Here is a 13,896-nt window from a genome sequence, read left to right on the forward strand (position 1 = left end):
AGCTGTTTATGTGGCACTATAGCCTTTATTCCTCATCCACATAAAAGATTATCTAGTTGAGAAAGGAAAAAAAAAATCTAATTACAGTATCATAAAGCTTTAATAGGACTGATCCATAAAGACTTTTAAGTTGAGGGTACAGAGGTCTTGGAGGACACAAGAGTGGGTACTGTAGGTTCAAGAGTCAGAGCCACATCTTGCTTTCCAGCCATCCAAGCATGAAATTGAATTTGTCAGAGGATAACTGCTGCCACCTAAAGGTCAGAGGGCTACTTGTATGTGGTAGCTGAGAGTATGAGCAGATTTTATAGATTGATTAACTTGCTACAGTATAAAGCTGCTCCTGACGGGCTATAAATAAAAAGTGGACAAGCCAAATAATGAAAAAACGCACATATTTTCTTTTACAGTTTTGTTTAGAGAGGTACATGTAACCTGGAAGTACCTGGTGGATAAGTTGCCTCACATTGAAAGTCTACCACTGAAGCATGAAATTGAAATTATTGATGGATACAGTCCGATACCAAGAGGTCAGAGAGCTACGATAAACTCCATGTATATCTGTGGATATTTGGTAGCTGTGCAGATCAGTGTTTTGCTTCAAAAACAGTATTTTTATAAACTGTATATCAGTATATACACACACACAGTAAAAAATCAATTCCTTAATGCATACAAAAGCCAACAAAGCCCACAGTGAGAACATTTTATCGATTTTATTCAGTTTCACTGAGTAAAAAACTATATACATATGTTAAAGAATTACATTCTGGTATATGTGTAGGACTACCGTCGTAGACAGTCCTCCATGACTTGCAGCTCCTGTAATTCATGACAGTGAGGGCCACAGTGAAGGCAGAGGAGACGTCTGACCTTGGGGATGACAGAGAGGGCCGGGCCTCTGGCACCACTGGGAGAAGGAGAGGAAAAAGTCACACAACTGTTAAAACTATTCCTATCAGTCAAAATAATAAAATAGTGGGAGTTTTAAGATTGTTACCTTATAGACTCACGTAGAGCTCTTCATCTTATTAAACTTAGTGTCCCATGTTTGGGCATTTATTTGCACTGTGACTACACATTTAACATCAGATGTTGAAAAAAGTCTGAAAAATATTCCCTCCTGTCTGTGCAACTCTTACTCACCCGTTGAAGTGTAGCTGCGCTAATTTGAAGAGCTGTCGACCCATTTCAATACTGTCTTCTCCATACTGAGAGCCAGTAGCTACAGCACTATGCTTCAGATGAACGGCTGCATTATTCCAGTCACCTACAACAGCAGCAGACAGGAAACAAAGCAGTAAGAGGACTGCAAAATCATTTCTACTCAGAGCTCTAAGTAACGTCACAAGTCAAGTCAGATTCTCTTGCATATTCTGTTACTGGTTTCTTGGCTTTGTGAAATTAAATGATACTATTACGCACTTCAGCTGATTATTCTGACACGATGTGGCCAATCAGCACTGTGCTTGTTCAGTAGCTGTTAGGACTACTCTTCTATTCAAGTCTGGAAAAGGTTTTTTGAGGGGTGTCAGCATGCTTATTTCTGACTTAAAAGTAAGCTTTCCATTGCCGTATTGTTGCCAGGGCCAATAATGTTCTCATGTCTGCTGAAAAGCACACAAAGTGACACTGTTCCCAAGAAACCACTACTATCAAGGACACAACGGTATGAAAATTGTGACAATTGTGACATCTTGTTGAAAAATTTGCTGAGTCATCTATAGCACTTTGTTGAACTATGTCTGCCGAAAACAAATTCCCAGGGTGCACTGTGGTTTTAGATCAAGACCTTTTCAGGTGGCTTCCATCCAGGAAGTTATTGTTATAAAACTCAGCTGATAGGTAGAGATGTTCATTAATGGTAAAAGTGCATTTATACCAATTTATGGAAATGTCCATTAAAGGATAGATTCACATTTTTCAAGTGTATCTTAAAACAATACAGATATGCACAGATATGTACCTAAATGGATGGGCAGTCCGAGCACCACATGAGACAGCAGGAATGTATTAACCACAAAGCTCACATTCAAATACACATGCATTATTATTCCCACCCATTGTAGCATACGCTCTGGCCATAGCATCTGCCAGCTCCCCTTGTAGTGGGTGTGTCTCTGCAAGGATCAGTCCAGACTGACGCTGAGTACTTTTCAACAATCTCAGAGCTTCATCTAGGGGAAGGAAGGGCAGAAATGTAACATGAAGATGTTCCAAAGACTTAACAAATGACAATGATACATTTGGATATAGTTTTTCAAAAGCACCTGGTCTCTCTCTCTCCATGAGGTCCACAGCCTTGTCAAGGTCCACCCTGATCTCCTGCAGTCTGTGGCTCACTTCAGAGGAAGTAATATGATGACCACAACATGACTGTTGACATATAAATCCTGTTCCTCTGTCCTTACTGCATTTCTGAAAATCATATGATAGATGATGTGTCAAATGAGTAGGACTGACATGTAAACAATAGTGAGAAAATATTGACAGAGGATTTCCTTAAAAGTAGTCGTGCAATTAATCTTCTATAATTGTTAGACAACAAAAATACTAATGAACGCTTACTTTGAGAGATGCTTTGCACTTGACACACAGGAGTCCAGACTTGTGTTGACTAACACCTGACCGCTGCTGTCTGTCCTCTGACCCGCCCTCCTCTTCCTCCTCCTCCTCCTCCTGCTGGGTACAGGCCTCACACTGACACAGGAAGTAGTACTGTTCCTGCAGGAGACGCTTGCGTTGTTGGGTCACCATCCTACTGCTATGAGGACCTGAAAGAAGGAGGATAGATAGTGATAGATGACAAGATGGTTATAGAACAACACTGCAATATGATGAATCCTTTTAAGATAACATTTAAGCTATGTTAAGTTATTTAAAAAATAAAACAGGACTCTTATATCACAGTATCAATATTATATTTAAACATTGCTCACCTCTATCCTTCAGAATGTATAGCTATACTGTCTTTCTGTTTCCTTTGCACCCTTTGTTCTCAAATCAAAGTGATTCTGATTCATACAATGGGCGCATCATCATTTTCTTACCATAGCAGTGCAGGATCTCTTGTTCAGCAGCGATAGCTTTGGCTGCTCTGACAGTTACAGTGACCCCACAGGCCGAGCCACAGTACTCGGCTACATTTCCACAGAAGTCTGCAGGCAGATCTGAACCAGGGGGATCAGCACTAGCTCCAGTGCTGAACACCAGGCTGGTGTTGGGGCAGCAGGAGTGATTCAGAAGACTAAGAGTTGGGAATATTGCTGTAGCAATGCGTATTTCCTGGCTGGACTGCACTGGTGAGTTTGCTACTCCTGTGAAATGCAAAAGCCGATAAGGAAAGGTCAAGAAGATGCAACTCTTAAATTCTTTCTCTCAGTTAAAGCCTTGCAATTACTACCTAAATTAAAAACACAATCAGAATTTAAAGGGCCTAAGATGTGAACGCTGAACAACTACAACACTTGTGAAAACTGAAACTGAGAGTCACCTGTATCTTGCAGCATGAGGATAGCCTGGGCGTTACACCTCAGCTGCAGGATGTGCCTCAGAACTGCACTTCCCAGCAACCACAGCTCCGGGCTCCAATCACCGCTACCGCCCTCCTCTCCTGCTCCATCAGGTGATTGGCCAGTTGCCCTTGAATATCCACTGGGGTTCCAAGATGCAGGAGGAGGTCCAGCCTTGCTGAGCCTCAGGTACAGGGTTGCTGCGGTAACGGCACACAGGAAACGCATACCAGGGCTATGGCGATTGAGGTGGTGCAGCAAGTGAAACACGCTCAGGTAAGAGTCACCACGGTATAATGTAGGATTGGGTTGATATGTATGATGCTGATTGGAATTACTGGACTCACTGCAGTCACTGTTTAAACAACTTAACCCGGACTTTATGTTCTCCTCCTTAGCCTCATTGGCCATTCGGATGTTTTTTAACCCGGCCTTTAGTGTGACCCTCAGAGCGAGCTGTGACATCACACCCATTGCCATCAGATCTGCTCCGAGTGGACACTCCCAGCAGTGATGTTCCTCCCAGGCATCTCGCTGACAGCCAGTTGAACAGTATTGGCTGTAACTACACCCCTCACACGGCACAGGACACAGTGTTTCAGTCAAACACCTGTGACAGCGCCTTTGCTGTGTTCCAAACAGCACTCCCTTCTCCGTTTCCTGCCTTCCTCCCTTCACTTTCACCTCCTTCCTCCCTGGTATGAGGACATAACTGTACGGCCTGTCATTAAGGATCACCTCTCCAGCTGCTATTCTCTCTGCAGCCACCAGGTGTCGACCTTTCTCCAGGCTGAAGCCGACAGCGACTTGAGGACAAATCCCAAATGTGAGGGGTCCAACAGATGGTCCGTTTGTTGCGTCTGGACTTTGATGGTTCTTTGAGGCAGGACTGTGATGATCCAGTTTTGCCTTTTGACCCACAGAGAGGTGTTTGAGGCACTGTGTGCGGCGGCTCTCTAGTTTGTGTACAAGATGGGAGGGGTAGCTGTTCTCCAGGGCTTTATCAATGTCAGCAAGAGATTCCTGAGGAAAAAAAACAAACACTGGAGTGTATGACAGTACAAAATCTAAGATTGTGAGCAAAGCATCAAGATGCCTGACGTTTTTACTAACTTATTAAAGTCAACATTTTAGCTGTAAAATGTTGAAACAAATCGAGTGTGGCTCTAAATATATACCAGGAGATGCTGACTTGCGACACTTGAGACTTGAGGACACTTAAGTATGCTTCGAAGACTACATATATACAGATAAGTTGGAACAACAGATCTTAAAGTAGTATCTTAGGAATTAGCTCTTGTTCTGGGTTCTAAGCAGACAGACTCTAACCATGATGCAGGTTTCCTTTCTAAGTGGGACAGCTACAACACTGGACTCAGCTGGTGCTTCTAAACCCGGGTGGTCATTGCAGCATATATAAGAATTTAGACTCTGAGCTTTATTAGTAGTAGTATAAAAGTAACAAAAATAGTCTATAATATGTCTGACTTGCTTTTTTAGTGTCAAAATGAATTATTAGGTCAATTAGCAATCATAAGGTTGATAGGCTTCAATTAAATGAGGTATTATAGATGCAGACGCCCCTGGTTTTAAAGGTCCATTAATATCTATAGTTATGTCTATATATTTCCTGGGTTCTTGTAAAAGTTCCTGCAGTATAAACCATCTAAACAAGGGAGAGACGGGTGTCCCCGGGGGTGACGGCTGCTTTCTGACCACATGTCTGCAGTGTGTTACCTCACGAGGCAGCAGGATTCACGAGATCACACAAACCATCTGGCGCGTCAGTTTATGCAGTGTGAGGGGGGGTGACAGATTCGGGTTAGAGCTAAATGGACTGGTCGCATTTCCAGGCTCACCAGGGTGGCGTTATGTGCTCTTGTAAATCATCTGATATTCGTGTGGACTTGACAGCAAGTCAGGCATGAGTGGGTCCTGCTTACATATGAATTTCAAAAAGATTCTCTGCAGGATTCCTGAAATCAAGCTCTATTCAAAATGATCAAACAATGGCAACACAATCTGTTAAACATCTACAGGCAAATTTTCAGCCAGCAAATGAGAAGCAGTGTTGGTTTAAACAAAGTTTTAATGATACCACAAGGACTACACTACCTCATTATTTCATTGTTGTAGACAGTGGCATCTCACCTGGTAGTGCTGCAGATGGTAGAGCGCAGCAGAGCGGTTGGCATAGCACATAGACAGCTGCTCCGAAGTTTGGGGAGCAAAACATATGCCCTGTCATGACAAGAGACAGAGAGGCCGCATATTAATTAGTACTGGGAGGCATGCAGTGATATAATGGATTTTTACACTGCAGTTTGTAATACAGAAGACATAACTTCATATCTATGTTTGATTTTGAACCAGTTAAAACAGATACTATATTTATCTGTATTGTTATTAACAATAGGTGGTGCTCTACCCTGCCTAAAGGATATTTACAGCAGGTGCTGCAAGAATAAAGCTAGAGGAGTCATTAAAGTTCCCAACCATCCGGATAGTGGCCTTTTCTCCCTGCTGCGGTTGGGAAAGAAGGTACTGGATACACCAGGCCAAAACTGAGAGGCTCAGAAATACAATCAGGCCACTAGGATCATAGGAACTTTTTAAAATTATTAATAATCCTTACTTTTTAATTTATTTTTATTGCACAATTTGAAGGAACTGACACGATTGCATTTTACTGATTGTGCCTGAATAACTGCATGTGAACTTGATTGATTGATTGATATCATGACAACTTTCTCTGATTAATACAGTTGGTTACTTTTTTGTACTGTGAACTGATACACTGCCATTACTGCATGACATAATCAAAAGCTAGTTAGGATTTTGAATAGAACGATTGATCCATTGGATCCGTGGATCAAAGTTTCTATTTTCTGAAACATCTGAACTGTGGGAGATTGTTTTCATGTCACCTGTGAGTAGTGCAGAGCAGCTGCGGTGTAGTCTCTGGTCTTGAAGCTAGCATTACCCCTCTCCCTGCTTTTGGTTGCTTGCTCTGGGTCCTTCTGTAAAGAGTATCCTGCAGACAAGCACTGCACAAAGTCCAGATCATCTTGGCTGGAAAACAGAGACACAGACCACAGACACATAACAAATACGTTTTCCTTGATTAACAATTAAACGAGTTCCCTCTATGTTCAAAAACTTCCACAGCAGCATTATCAAGGAAGTTAGAGTTTATTTACAAATTACATTTAGACAAGTCAGTGGAGACTTTGCAACACTGAGTGATGAAAAGGAAAATATTTTCAAATGATCCAGTCAAAAATAAAGCTATGACCTACAATGGTTGATCAAAATACTAAGTTTAATATACTTATATGGCCTCCAAAGACCTCCATTTAGATAATAAAGACTAAGATAGAGGCAGTGTAGTAAGGTAGTTAGCTAGCTACTCACGTTGTCAGAGTTAGGGCGCATTTAAAAACATCATCTATTTGCTGCAGGGATATAAAACGATCCTTTAACTCGGGATCGAGCCTGGTCCATTTTTGTGCGACGTGGTCCTGCCACTGGACGCACGGAAGATCCATCCTGAAGCACAACAAAACCTCATGGGCAGTGAGCACCTTGAGGGTAGTTCTGGGTTTGTTTTGAGTTTCAGATCACCGGTGTCAAGCAAGCGTGCATCAGAATAGTTTCCACCAGGAGCCTTCAGAATAAAACTTTTACGTCTAAGCACATTGCTACTCAATTACAATTTTACAATTTAATTTCATTTAGCAGACGCTTTTATCCAAAGCGACGTATGTCTTAGAGTTGATACAACACAAGCAAGGATCTAGTCAGGAGAAAACAACGCAAGTAAGTGCCATAAAGCTAAGTTGGAGTCCAAAAGGACATATGTGCCAACAGGCAGTGCACAGAGGCAATGCATAGATTGTATGAAGTGCATAGAAGCAGATTTTTTTTCAGTCCATCAAGTGCAGAGGTGTTCACAAAAGAGCTTGGTCTTTAGTCTTTTATTAAAGATTGAGAGAGACTGAGCAGATTGGATGAAGTTGGTTAACTTGTTCCACCACTGGGGAACAACAGAAGAGAAGAGCAACTTAGGGTCCTGTTGTGGTGGTGGTACCAGGCGCCTTTCATTGGGTGTAGTGAGCAGGAGGGAGCTTAGACCTGAATGAGGGAGTTCACGTAGGTGGGAGCTGTTTTAGCTGCTGTTTTGTAAGCGAGTGTCAGGGTTTTGAATTTGATGCTGTGGCGTTCTTTCATCCATGCCGAGATATCGGCAAAATTATTATTTTATTTTGAAACCATAAATGTTCCATATCCGGTGTGGTTCGTATTCAATTGACATAATTACCAAAGTATCGTTTGCCTCGCTCTTCTCGCGATACCATTACCCTAACTACGTATGCAAGAAGCTAGTCCACAGGCTTTGAGAACAACTTTATCAGAGACATGAGTGTACAACTCACACGGGGGGCGGTTGAAGTAAGCATGACTATTTATTCAAGTGAATGAATGTTTTTACTTCTGGCTGACTGTGTTTCTCGAGGCTGACATTTAGCAGTGCATGACTACTAGCTGCAGTTGCTAGCAGTGTGAGCTAAGGAGATTGAAGTTACAGCCTCACAGCAGCATCAACACAAACAGATCGACTTTGAAAACCTTGCTTCTGAGCTTATTATTAGAAGCCTAATAATGAGATCATGTGTTTATGTTGTGATTAAATACATACATGTTTGCTTAATTTATCCAAATACTGACGCAGAACAACGCATTTTTTTGGCATTTCTGTACCTTTGCACCCTTGTAGTAGCAGCATGGTAATGTGATGAGATAGGGGCCAGGAAGTGGTTAATAACATGTCCATGCATGTCCATGTCACTGTCCAGGCCCTATACAAAGGCTCAGAGGTGAAAAACCCCGTGCTGCAGCTTCTGGTAAGTGAATTTAAGGAGTCCTTGACCAACCAATCCATCTATATTGTATTTTAAACACCACCATAAGAGAATGTGATATGGGACATTATCTGTCATATAATGTTAACTTTAGAAGCTGGTTATGGATAATATAAGTACATGGGGATGTCTCTTTTTTTGCCAATCAGGTGAACTGAATTCATGACAAATCAAGGTATTTTTTCACATTGTTTCAAAAATAAAATAGTGCCATAAAACAGTCCTGCTCACTGATTTGCTAAGATGCCTCCATAAACCCTCTGAAGGTAGACAAGCTTGTATTGTCTCATGGTATTCCACTCTATAAAATACCAAGTATTATTGAAGTAATTGGGGCTGCAGCTAATGATTATTATCATTATTGATTTGATTTAATCTGTTGATTATCTTCTTGATTAATCGATTAGTTGTTTGATCCATAAAATGTCATAAAATGGTGAAAATCTCAATCACTGTTTCCCTAAGCTCAATTTGATGTCTTCAGATGTTGTGCTTTGTCCTAATCAACAGTCCACAACTCAAAGACATTAAGTTTACCATCATACAGGACAAAAAAACCCAGAAAAATATCCATATTTGAGAAGCTGGAACCAGAAAATTTCAAAATGTCTTCTTAAAAAATTACTCAAAAAGATGAATTGATTACCAGAGTAGTTGGGAACCAATCAATTAATCATTGCAGCCAGGGCACAAAACTAGCAAATTAGCACCAGCCAAATGTCAGTAAAATATGTAAGTGGCTGGTAGATTTGCTTCACTCATCAGCCAAAAAAAACAATGGTAATCTACTGAGTGGCTGGTAAAATTTGAAAGTTCACTAGTCATTTGGCTGGCAGACGAAAAATTTTGGATCCTGATTGCAGCTCAAAAAGTAATGTCAGTCTCAGAATTTGAAAAATGTTGTGGTCTTCTGGTGAGAGATGTTAATATGAAAATCATTACTAATATCCAGCAATTACTGCTGATGAAAACTAGCCTTTTGGTTAACTTGGGTACATTTACATTTGTTTGAATGTTGATTAATGCACATTATCCCTTTTTCAAATAAATAAATAAAAATTAAAATTGGCCTCATGGAACTGTCCACTATCCAGTATCAAACATGACGATCCTGAGACTTCACTTTTTGTCATTTTGCTTGTATAATCCTTCCTTCCCTCTCTGTTAGAAAATCGCTCAGATCAGTAATGCCTCAGGTCCACCCAGGTTCCGGCTTATGATGAGTGATGGTCTGAACTCTTTCTCTTGTGAGTATCTTCAAGTAGCCAGAAAACTTTCAGTTTCCAAAGGTACACATGGTCTCTTGTCTTTTGACTGAAGGCTGACAGTCAAACAAGTTAATCAGGTAAATGCTTTGTGTATACAGCCTTCCTGTTGGCCACCCAGCTAAACAACCTGCAAGAAGAGAACCTCTTGGTACCGAACTGTGTGTGTATGTTGAAGAAGATCGTCACAAACACATTGTCAGACGGCAGGTATGTGTTTCCTCTTTGTTTCCTGCCTTTCTTTCTTCCCTTTGCCTCTTCTCTATTTGCTGCATGAAAGCCCCCTTTGGCCTTATTTTCTTTCTTCTTCTTGTGTTCCAGGCGCGTGGTGATTGTGATGGACATGGAGATATTGAAGTCGGCCGAGGAAACTGGAGAGAAGATTGGAAATCCCACCCCATATAATACAGATGGTATGGTTCTCTTAAAATGCGCATGCATGAATTGAGAAACAGTAATAAGCAGCCTCCACCAATCCCCTTAATGCTGTTTGTTCAACTCGCAGGTAAGACTTCATCTCCAGAGAAGTCAGCCTCAAGCACCTCTGTCCCAGCATCCCCTCCATCTGCTGCAGTACCTGGACCCTCCTATAAGAGCAATAGCAGTGAGTGTCATGTCAAAGATTTTGTTTATGATTTCATACTTCTGTATATACAATTATCCAGTCTAGACGTAGATTTGCATGTCGTTGACTCCTCACTCTCAGCAGCAGTGACACAAACAAATTTCATATTTTGCTATGAAAAGGTGATGGATTCTTAACAGCATTTGACCTAAATATTCCCCAACTAAAGCACAAAAACGGCATGCGATAGCCAGCAAATTTGATAAATTTGATTGGTATCTCTCAAACAGGCCGTTATTGAATACGGCGCTGATATTTTGCATATAGCAAGAATATATTACAGCGAAACCTGTGCTTGTCAATACACAAGTGAGCAGCATGCGGCTGATACAGCTATCAGAGCCAATATAAAATCTCTGGTCTATGTTTTTGAAACCAGCAGCAATTATGGAATATTGAGAGTAATACAAAAAATATATGTTGATACTGCTGTATGCACTGAAGAGATTTTGAAATAAAATCATTTTTAAACACACTAAAACAATTCAGACAAAGGCCCTCAGGCTTTCTGTTCATGGGTATTACATGTCATATAGATAAATACTGTAGTAAGTTATTTACTTAGCTGATTAAAGTAATTAACAGTAATTAAGTACCTAAGTAATATAAACAAGTTCAAGTTTTTTCATTTAGCGAAGTTGAATGTACTGAGCAGGTCTTTACTCATCCTAAACAGTTCTGTCAATCAGACATCACTGAATTTCTTTGCCAGCAAATGAGTGCAGTCACACAGAAGGAACTCTTAAAATGTGGTGCCCGTAGAGGACCAAACCATATCTATGAGTAAGAATATGATGTCAGGGATACATGTGATCATTTTCAAGTAATTCAACTAATTCAACATCATTTTGCACTTGATAAAATGTTATCTTCTTTGTTAAATGAGGAGTTAGTGTCTTTATTTTAAATTACCTTTTGCTTCTTCTCAATTATTTAATCAGAGAACTCTACATTTGTATTTTGTTGATTATTTACAGTCATTGTCAACTATGCACATTTAATGATAGTTTTAGATTAACAGGAAACTGTGGGAGTTTGTCAGATTGCTGTGAGTTTTGGTCCAGATATTTTAAAGAGAATTTGAGTATTTTGAAAAAGACTCCACGTCACCAGCAGAGGGAGCCATGCACTGATAAATGATTTGCAGTCATCTCACTGATTTTCTTCCTCAAAACCGTTGTTCCGCAGCCATAATATGGCACCAACAGAGTCTTTGTTGTTCTTTTTATCAATCTAATTTAGCACTAGCCTATACCACACTTTAACCAGCACTACGGACTACAAAAATAAAACCCGCTTTCCATCCCTTTGATATTCACAGCACTCAAGTGTTCAAAGGTTGTATTCTGAGAGAGGGTGAAGAATTAGATGAAACAGTATCATGAGGCACAGCTTGGGTTTCAACCAGCTGAAGGTAGCCACAGGAAATGCTAAATTAATGAAAGAGTGCAGTTCCTTCAGCTCAAGTGCCTTTTTTTCAAATCACATTGTGCACTTTTATCATATTTACTGCCCAGCTAACAGAGCAGGAAACTATCTTGTTGCCCACTGGCCACTGCGGCTAGTGGAGTCTATAACTCACCCCTTTCACTGTTTTACCACCAACCAGATTTTTATAACAGAGTAGGACCTCCAAATGACGTTTGGTTTCTTGCCAAAGGAGCTGGTACCATGTATCATGTCTAAAGTAGCCTTTGTTTTATCAGATCTTCTTTTATTAGCTTAGTCTTTGTTTCACTCAGTTGTTTTATACCACCAACTGCTCTCAGCATTGACATTGATTTTGTTATGTGGCAGAAACATACCCAATAGTCCTCAGTGGAGGATGTAGGCATGTGGGTGGATAATGAGTGCTTGGTATATATATTGTGTGTGTGTGTGTGTGTGTGTGTGTGTGTGTGTGTGTCTGTATGTGTGTGTTGTGACTGAGGGAGATTGTGTGGGCTGATGGCTCCTCCAGTTCATGGCTTCATGAATATTGTGTTGTGGACTGAATCCCCTCGTAGCGATATACACGCGGAGGGGAAGAGAGAGAGAGAAAGTCAACTAACTTGACTCAGCAAAGACGAGGCTCTGCTCTAAGTAGTTTGTCAGACTCTTTTCTCGTTAGATCCTTTGATCTGTGTTACCTCAGAGATTCCGCAAGATATAGAAAACCTGCTGCTCTTTAATTGTTCTGTTGATGAAATGGTCCTGCATTCATCTTTAGAGCCCAAAACAAGCCTTCTGAGTAAAGGCTTCAAGTGTTCTATCGTACCGAATGTAGTTAAGTGTTTGATTACTTTCCAATATTTTTGTAAATTGCATTTTCAGTATGTCGATAAATGTGAGCGCGTTCACCAGATAGCTAAATGCTACAAATGGAGTGTTTCCAATGAGCAGTGGGTGGTGTAATGACTAGGGAGGCTGCTGTTTTATAGAGGGTCTGAGTTCAAGCTCCTGTGCAGAAATGCATCTCCTGCTGACGTGCCCTTGAGTAACACACTTCACCCTTGGGTGCTTCCATTTGGCTAATGTGGCTCCTTGCGTCCTTCACTCACAACTCCTCCTCGAGTTTTAGCTCCTCCAAACAGGGATGTGACAGAGAGATGCCACAAGAGAAGCAAAGACGGAGGAATTGTATTTACCAAATGGGACCTTGCTCACTGCGGCCTCATTTTGAGGCCACAGCAATTACTCATGATGCACGGCATCTTGTGCAGCTGTCTCATAATGTCTAGAAATAATAACAGTATAAAACTGTTTCAAAGAAAAACACCTGCCGTCTGATGACTGCTGCTCCAATTCTGATTATCGGTCTATTGCTGCATCAGAGAATAATAGAAATAACACCAATAGACAAATAAAAATACTTTATAACTGAAAGAATAGAACAGACATGAGGGCGCAATAAAATCAGCTATAAATGAAATCTTTCTTAACAAAATCTATAACATGTCTGTGAACGGCTGCACGTATCGCAAGTTGGTCCTTTTCAGGCTCAGACTGGATATTACAGGACTAATAACAGCTATGATTGTACAGCTGTTTAGGACAAACATTCTTACAGATTGAGCCAAGGTACACTTGGAACAGAAATTTAAAAAAAAAAAAAAAGAGGAAGAAAAGATGAAGAAAATAGAAAAGGTTTTTATGATTTATTCATGATTCAGATTAAACCCACATCTCATAATTTTTAATTCATGAATAAACATGAAAAATGTTGTGCTGTTATTTGTTTTATGGGTAATAGTACAGTATTAACAATCATGCAGTAATATTAAATATTATATTCTTTATTTGGATCCCCATTAGCTTCCACAAAGTGGTCGTCATGTTCCTGGCATCCAGACAACATGAGCAACAACAAAACAAACAGAGATTTAAAATCACATTGACCAATAAAACAAGAAAAGCCCAAACAAGCCAAATATAGAGATCAGAAAATAAGTGAAATAACCCTGAAAAGGTAGACAATACAAATTTAAATAATAACAATAAAATCAAAATTGTCAAGATAGAAACAAAAACAGAATAAAAATAATGAAAAATGTTCCAAAACCACAATAACTAAAAGATTTTGTATGTCTGTA

At 40.3% G+C, this 13,896-nt stretch overlaps 2 protein-coding genes across 3 annotated transcripts in view; one reads left to right on the forward strand and one right to left on the reverse strand.

Annotated features, from left to right (window-relative positions):
• Positions 1-701: 701 nt before the first annotated feature.
• Positions 702-7,143, reverse strand: smyd4 (SET and MYND domain containing 4). Its single transcript, XM_044371738.1, has 10 exons — positions 6,927-7,143; positions 6,440-6,584; positions 5,664-5,753; positions 3,494-4,535; positions 3,051-3,317; positions 2,569-2,774; positions 2,271-2,418; positions 2,061-2,177; positions 1,147-1,270; positions 702-910 (listed from the first exon to the last, which is right to left on the reverse strand). The coding sequence occupies exons 1-10, from the start codon at positions 7,058-7,060 to the stop codon at positions 787-789; spliced, it is 2,397 nt and encodes a 798-aa protein (XP_044227673.1). The 5' UTR covers positions 7,061-7,143; the 3' UTR covers positions 702-786.
• A 705-nt stretch (positions 7,144-7,848) lies between these two features.
• Positions 7,849-13,896, forward strand: part of LOC122995395 (replication protein A 70 kDa DNA-binding subunit-like) — a 43,981-nt gene continuing 37,933 nt past the window's right edge. Inside the window, exons 1-7 of one of the 2 annotated variants that reach the window (XM_044370607.1) lie at positions 7,894-7,964; positions 8,369-8,416; positions 8,584-8,609; positions 9,603-9,681; positions 9,801-9,909; positions 10,021-10,112; positions 10,205-10,303. In XM_044370607.1, the coding sequence (XP_044226542.1) occupies positions 9,651-9,681; positions 9,801-9,909; positions 10,021-10,112; positions 10,205-10,303 (331 nt within the window). In that variant the 5' untranslated portion in view covers positions 7,894-7,964; positions 8,369-8,416; positions 8,584-8,609; positions 9,603-9,650. Of the gene's footprint in view, positions 7,965-8,368; positions 8,417-8,583; positions 8,610-9,602; positions 9,682-9,800; positions 9,910-10,020; positions 10,113-10,204; positions 10,304-13,896 lie in introns of both variants that reach the window. The other variant, XM_044370606.1, reaches the window with a different exon arrangement.

Source organism: Thunnus albacares, chromosome 13, assembly GCF_914725855.1.
Source record: "Thunnus albacares chromosome 13, fThuAlb1.1, whole genome shotgun sequence".
NCBI classification, from domain to species: Eukaryota; Metazoa; Chordata; class Actinopteri; order Scombriformes; family Scombridae; genus Thunnus; species Thunnus albacares.

Bases quoted from the DNA above. Each gene is read 5' to 3' on its own strand.
- smyd4 (XM_044371738.1), bottom strand. From the start codon at position 7,060: ATGGATCTTCCGTGCGTCCAGTGGCAGGACCACGTCGCACAAAAATGG. The intron at 5,754-6,439 runs GTGACATGAAAA...TTGTCATGACAG, and splicing joins CTGCTCTGCACTACTCACAG to GGCATATGTTTTGCTCCCCA. The intron at 3,318-3,493 runs GTGACTCTCAGT...TGCATTTCACAG, and splicing joins CCTCATGCTGCAAGATACAG to GAGTAGCAAACTCACCAGTG.